At 33.8% G+C, this 7,658-nt stretch overlaps 1 protein-coding gene across 1 annotated transcript; it reads right to left on the bottom strand.

Annotated features, from left to right (window-relative positions):
- Positions 1–2,242: 2,242 nt before the first annotated feature.
- On the bottom strand, positions 2,243–6,203 carry LOC108381186 (pickpocket protein 28-like). The gene is made up of 5 exons (XM_017637599.1): positions 6,013–6,203; positions 5,805–5,913; positions 4,522–4,667; positions 3,219–4,027; positions 2,243–2,577 (listed from the first exon to the last, which is right to left on the bottom strand). Exons 2-5 carry the CDS (start codon positions 5,883–5,885, stop codon positions 2,243–2,245), a joined length of 1,371 nt encoding a protein of 456 aa, XP_017493088.1. The 5' UTR covers positions 5,886–5,913; positions 6,013–6,203.
- Between the last annotated feature and the right edge of the window lie 1,455 nt (positions 6,204–7,658).

The raw sequence follows: 7,658 nt of genomic DNA, 5'->3' as shown, positions 1-7,658 counted from the left end.
TTTTCAATACCATTCGTCCTACGCCCGAAAGAAGTACACGTACCAAGTTTCGTTAAGATATCTTAATTTTTACTCGAGTTATCGTGTGCACAGACGGACGGACGGACGGACGGACGGACGGACAGACAGTCACCGCTTAATCGATTTCTCTTTTCATCCTGATCATTTATGTATACATTTGTCTATATCTATCTCGATTCGTTTTGCCTGTTACAAACAACCGTTATGTGAACAAAGTTATAATACCCTTGTGCACAAGTGCGCTCGGGTATAAAAATATGGGTACGAAATGAAAGAGGAAATTTCTTTAGAATTTAAAAAAATTTAAATTTTTTGGATTCGCAGGGACGAATAGGTATTTTAAGGTCATATAGTTAAAAGAGCGAAATTCTGCTTCTGAATTCTGATGCTGATAAAGGAGGTGCCGATTTCCCTCCAAGCGATTAAACGCGATTAAATGGGAACTTGACCGGTCCATGATCGGGAAGGCGCAGAAGGCGTGGATTAAAACGCAAGCCTGCAAGGTGTCCAGGGTTATGTGCAGAGCACATGATATGATAGAATCAATCTAATGAAAATGTATGGACTTTATGGTATATGTACATACATTAGGGTGGTTCCAGCATGCATGAGAAAAAGTAAAGTCACCAAAAAAAAGTAAAGTCAAAATAAAAAAAAAACAGGGCTATAATTTTTTTCCGAATAGAAAAATCTTGGGGCGGCTTTCCTTCTTTGGACAACCATGATATACATAGATAGCAATTTGCTTATATTTCTAGCATATAATTTACCACTTTAATTTATCAAGCGCGTGCGAAGCGTGAAAGTATGATACAAAAATTCGAAATAGACAAAAAGAATAAGCAGAAGAACAAAAGTTGTAATTTTTATTATTTAACTAATTTTTCAAGGGCAATTAGACCATGCAAGTGAAGGGCAAAGCGATGGACTACTGTATTAATTCAGTAAGAGGGGAACCAGGATGAATGTATTCAGACAAAAAATAAATTATTTATTCAAGACAGGCAATGTTTCCAATGGCAGTCATCACCGCTGCGTGGTTGGAAGTCGAACAGAGCCCCGACGGCTTTTAGCACTTTAGCTTCCGCCGTTAAGAAAACTCTGAAAAGTCAGATCCCAAACTTTTTCCAGGGGACAGTGCTGCCGATCGAATTACACAGGTCCCACTTTTCTCAGCACCAAGACGTGACCTTAACGGGGTTAGATCGCCGAAACAACTGCCCTTAGTCGGCATCCACACAGAGTCGTCACCACTTTCAGTGACTCTCGTGTCGTGATTAGCGAAGAAGAATCATCTATTGTAGATGAAGAACTGTAGCTGCCATTAAGGTCTGTATATTGGAGTCTTCGGAACCCTGCTCACTCAAACCCACTCCTCGAACACTCCTCTCCCTCTGACCCAATCGCGTTGAAACAGCACGTTGTGGGTAAGTCTATATGGGTCTCGAAATCTGGTTTATGCTAACTTGTAAGTCAGCTGCCAATCTTTGATATCTTTTTGTTAAAGATCAGTGCATACTAGTAGTATTTTTAATTCCACAATTTAGATTCGACTGACCTGGGGCGCTGGTGGCAGTTGTAAAGAGATTTGGCTTTTTTAGATGGAAGATGGTATGCAACCCTACTTCAGAAGCGCTGCTTATAGCACCTCCGCTAAGTAGTCTTTGCGTTTTACTTACTTTTTAAACGAATTAAAAAAATTCACACTAAAGGACTGATGGAGCAAATCCAGGCCCGCCAGTGGTATTCTGACAATCACTACTCTAAATTTTCGTCGCCAAAATTCTGTAAATTAAAAGCAGTGAGGCCTAAAAGTATACAACATGAAGAAGTAACAGATGCAGTATGTAGTCGGACAAACGTGGCAGTATGAGGCACATGTAACTAGATGTTGCCAGTTGTTAGGCGCAACTGCTATTAGTTTAAAGATTTTTGGCAATCAAAATTAACGATATTTATTTTCAGAATCCCTGCATTGGAAATATCATATAGGTCCCCCCTTGTCATTGCCTTCACTTGGCATTCACAACAAGAAAAAATGGCTGACGTGCTATGTCGAAAAGAAGAAGAAAGCATTAATCGCACCGAAACAAACCTTAGGATTATACGTAATATGTTTGTATTACATAGTTTTGTTTTATTATAACACATAAAGGTACTTATAAATACAAATGTATTCCACAACTTAAGTTGTAAATTAATTTTTTTTTCTCAACAAATTTCAAGGAGTGTACTCCATGCCCGGCTGCCATGCAACATTCGATTTGTTAGCTTCATATCCTAGCAAATGCTCCCTTGAAGCCGCCACCTGACAAGCTCTCCCCCTTTTAAGAGCATTTTGTACGTAGAAATTACTTTGTTGCAAAACTCCAATTGATTGTTTTTCAAATAAAGGCCGTACTGATTTCATTCTTCGCAATTTCACTGATCTAGTAAATCGATATGTCTGGCTCACAATAAGCATACGAATGGGCCGCAAAATAGCATAGAAAACCAGTTCGGCTAATGAAATGAAACTGAAGCCAAAAAAGAGTCCAATTATGCCGCCAATATTTGCTGAAATATAAAAAAAAAAATTGGTAAACGTAATTTAAGGTAATTAAATTTCAAACTCTTTCAATAAAGGTATGCCCTTAAATCAAAAAGTTTAGAAACCCTCGATATTCTCGCAAATTTAACTAAAGTGTCAAAATTTTTATGGAGTACTTTTCGGGTCGGGTCGAGTTTTCTAGCTTTTCGAGTTTAAGAGTAGCGCCAAAATGCTTTTCATAACCTACAATTTTGCCGAGCTTTCTAGTTAGTTACTTAATTCTATGTACATACAGTCTGCGTCAAAAATATGCGTACCCTGACGTTTTGACGACTTTATTTATTTATATTTTCCATATCAAATTTTTCTAAACTTTTTATAAAAGCATGGTTTATTCAACAGCAAAAAAAAAATTTAATTAAAAAAAAAGTAAATTTTGAGAATTTTTTTTGTCGAGGGTGTTGCGCATTTTCTTCCATTTAACGCATGAACACATTTTTTTTTTATATCTTGACGATTTTGCTGTTGAAAGAAATATATTTTTTTATAAAAAATTTGGCATACAAAATTTATGTAAATCAATAAAATCGTCAAAACGTCAGGGAATGAATATTTTTTTTAGCTAACTGTATGTGGGAAATTGTAAAGATCTTCTGCCCGCACTTACACAAAAAATCCGTTACACCAATAAAATCCATATTTTTCTCACTCCTGTAAGCGTAATCTTTGAAGTAGATTTTCACCATAGCAATATTTTTCTGCACATATTCGCTGCTAATATTTTTAACCATTTGATTGTCAATTTGAAATCCCGCATGTATAAGTGGTGCCGAGAAAAACGTTGGCAAATAAGAGAGATCGTTACAAGATGACGGACATTCGGCAGCACAGCCTTTTCCTGATTTATTGATTAACATCGTCAGCAAACGAACACGCTCAACACAAGCCGTATCACGTATGTCACAAATGGTTTCATTACCATACCGCATTGGTTTAAAATATGGCAGACAACCGCAATGGGCCAACAGAGTATCGGCACTGCATTCCACAACACAATTACGTTGTGTGTACTCATTATAGAAGTCCAAATGCATCTCATTTTCAAACAAGCATCTTCGTGAATTCTTACTTATATAGCGTACATATCTGTCCGATTCGACTTTCTCAGTTTGTATGCGAACTGTCGTTTCGCGTCCCGGCGACAGTAAAAGTCCAATTTCTCGCATATTTGGTACTTCGAGTGGATTGTGTAGTAGAATTTTGAAACCCACACTATCCGAGGAAGAGCAGTAATACTGTTCGCTTTCAACATCTAGTGTCAAGCTCAATCCCAGACTCTCGCCAATGCCAACAGTTTTCATTGGTATAAAATTTTCCGGTAAATTTGCTAGATAGCCGGCTTCTGCACTCCAATCGACAGGCTCATAACCCTTTGGGTAATGATAATTGTTGGCAAGCAATGATTTATTAATTGATCTGTGAGGGGTATGAAAAAATACCTGTGTAAATATATGGTTCACACATTAGGGTGCATCGTGCATCATAAAAAAATCGATGCTATTTTTCCTTCGGAATCATAAAATTTGCTACATTTCAATAAGAATATTACGAAAAAACTACATTTTACTGATTACGTGGGCTAGACCAATTTGAAAAAACCTCCAAGAATTCATTATTTCTACATTTTTATGTAGAACATTTACACTTAAGCTCCTCTATAACCTGAGGAGCTTTCTTGGAATAAATATTTTTAAAAACTTATTTGATTACTTAAAAAAAAACCAGATTTTTGGAGGTGTTTTCAAAAGGGGCGGAGTTCATATAATTCTTAATATTTTTTTCGGGATATTTTGGCGAAAGTCTTAAAACATAATAAATTTAATATTTCCGTTGGAAAACCCAGTACCGATTTTTTTATATGGAGAGTGTTGCACCCTAATGTGCACATGTAAATAGAACGATCTACTTACTCTCGGTACATAAATTTGGGATCCACCATATTGAAGGTGCAACAAAGTCCATTGTCCGTAATGATTGGTCGAAATATTTCAGTGCAATTAAACACTTTTCCTCCAAAATTGCATCGCAATATCATATTAGAGCAAGGTTGAGAAATCTATTTAATAAAAAAATAAGGCTTTGTAGCATTAATTCATTGATAATAGAAGAAAACCCTTTTTAAAACTATAAAACGCAAAGTGCAAAATACTAAACATTAAACACTCAATGCCAAATACCAAATACACAGTGACTCAAACAAATGACCACGTGTTGATTTTCTTCAAATATTTGTAATTTTTTTGGAGCTAATTTTTTGTATTATTTTTGTATAAAAATTTCGTCTAAGCTTTAACCAAAACCGTGTAAATCACAGCTTCAAACTTTATACAAAATTTAAAAAAATTTTATATTATTTTTATTCTGAATTTTTAGAAGACTGGCGGATTTTTGAACTTTTTTCACATAAGTATGAATTTCTTACGAAATAAAACACGGGAGACCGTCAGCAACGAAATTTCAAAATATCAACGCAAGTTTTTGTAAATTGCGCTTGTTATAATAAAAACCCGAAAAAGTAGCCTAAAAAAAAAATTCTCAAAACACAATTCAATTTTTTAGCCGTTTGAAACTTGCACTTCATTAGACTAAAACTGTATGGGCTATAAAAACTGCATACCCAAAAATTAGAATAAAAAGTTGAAAATTTTATGAATATTTTTTGAATTTTCCTAAATTTTGTATAAAGTTTGAAACTGTGATTTACACGGTTCTGGTTAAAGTTTAGACGATATTTTTATATAAAATATCAAAAAATAATACATAACAAAAACTACTAGTTGAAAACAATTGTATGGTTCTCCCAAAACAAAAAAATACACAAAAAAAAATTTTGAAATTTTATAAAAAAAAAATGTTCAACAAGGCAATGTACTTTTATCATACAAGTTGTATTCCCAAAAAAATATGTCCTTTATTTACGTTGGTTAATATAGTCACCGCAATTATAAATAATCTCAGTTCTAGAAAATTGCATATAGGAGTGTAGAATATACAAACAAAAGCCATTTGAATGTTTGTAGCAAAAACCAAAAAAAATGTAATGAAGTTCTCGAACTATCGTCACTTTTATTATGTAAACACATAAGATATTAAAATGTACATTATAAGACATCAATATTTTTTATATTTGTATACATACATATTTATCTAATGTCGCTATTCATCAAATAACTAGGAATATTTCATTACTTACATCAAAAATGAATTCCTTCAAATTACTCCAATCCGTAATTTCTGCAGCAACACTAACGTTGACCTCACGATTACAGATCATTTGTATGATGGTATAATTCAGCGAGTTGCTGTACAAAACCAAAGCACAAAAAGAGCAAAAATCAAAATCTAAATAAATACATATCTACTGTCAAGTGTACTACATATAATATACCGAATACACTTACACCGAAAATCGTTCCGCCTTTGCTCTGTAAGCCTGATTGAGATTGCAAATGGTGACGCAGGAAACGGTTCACTTGTGATTTCAGTAAATTTTGGATTTATGCTCACCAACATGGGCGTAGAATTCCATTTTTCATAAATTTTTTCAACAAAAAATACGGTGCCAAATAAGACGCAAATGAAAGAGATGGCAAAAAATAACCTGAATGCAACGAATGAAAGTACAATTAGTAATCGTTATTTTATTAAGAGTAGTATGAGCTTGTAATGTACACATAAGGATAATACTATACAAAAATCAGTATAAAAGATTTCAGAAAAAGAAGAAAGTTATCACTTCGTCGGAATATTTTTTTTTTTTTATGTATGTTGCCGCATAACTTTGGACCATATCAACCGGTTTCTATAATTGAAGTCGGTTTTGTGTTTCTGCCTGAAAATTACTTGTTTTATTTTATTTTCCTAATAAACTTCCTTTCTCTGTACCTTAGGATAAGCTGAAATAAGCAGACAGATATATCGCACGTTTAATAATATAAAGATGTAAAGCAAAATGTACCTAATTGGACGATTAAAAAGCTATGTAGATGAAGAGAATATGTTCAGCCTAGCAGATGGCTAAACTTCTCAAAAATGGCGAAGATATGTGTCTTTCCATAGGTGTTTTTGTATGAGATGATCAAACCTTGATTGCGTTTTCCCACAAAATTTATATTTTGAAATAATTCTGTACCTATATTATTAAACGTGCAATATGTACATATGTATTTAAATTAAAGGTTTTATTCATAAGCTGGCCTTAAATTAAATAAGAAAAATAGTTTATGTCTCCTTTAATTTATGGTAAACTCAAAATCTTTCTTATGCTGGATTTCCACTAGGCATTAAATGGCAAAAGTGGTGATAACAAAGTTGGGCATTAAAAAATATTTTTGTCATTACGTTAAGAAAGTAGTAATTTCCATCATTTCCTCATGGCATTTTTTAAATGCTGCCAATCTTGTTGTCATTTTAATGCCTAGTGGAAATTCGGCATTACGGGTTTATATTTTTATCTGTTTACTCCGAACTCCGTAAGATGGCGCTGTAGTCGAGATACTTAGAGAGTCCGTCTCAACGTACGGCCTGGATTAACGGGTATTATGATAATAAGTGCTTCTGCAAAAAGCGGACCCAAAACACAGATGGCGCTGGAATCAAGATATTTAGATACCCCTTTTCTACGGTGGTCAAAGGTACCAAATCTTATAAGAATTGAAACATTTTTAAAATTTTGACTGCCATATGGGATCCATTTATTTTTATATGGCAGATAATCGTAACATCTGCGGCAAAAAAATTTAAAAAATCAACGATCAGTTTTAGCCTTTTGAAACTTGCTGTTTGTTCTACTAGAATNGGATTTACACGGGTTTTGTTGAAGAATGAACTATATTTTTATAAACAAAAATAACCAAAATTAAATAACAAAAAAAATATGTTAAAACTTGTCAAAAAGTGGCGCGTCTATAATTTCTTCGACCACTATATATGCACATGATCATAAATGCATACATATGTACAAACCTTTCGATTGGATATAGATTTTTATTCACCACATATTTTAGTCCATGTATCGAAGTATTCTCACAATAATCTTTTATATTTT

This window comes from Rhagoletis zephyria, unplaced genomic scaffold (assembly GCF_001687245.7).
Source record: "Rhagoletis zephyria isolate East Lansing unplaced genomic scaffold, Rhagoletis_zephyria_1.1 Rzeph_scaffold_21703, whole genome shotgun sequence".
Taxonomy (NCBI): Eukaryota; Metazoa; Arthropoda; class Insecta; order Diptera; family Tephritidae; genus Rhagoletis; species Rhagoletis zephyria.
The sequence above is the reverse complement of the archived record's forward strand: the minus strand, read 5'-3'. Positions and strand labels throughout refer to the sequence as shown.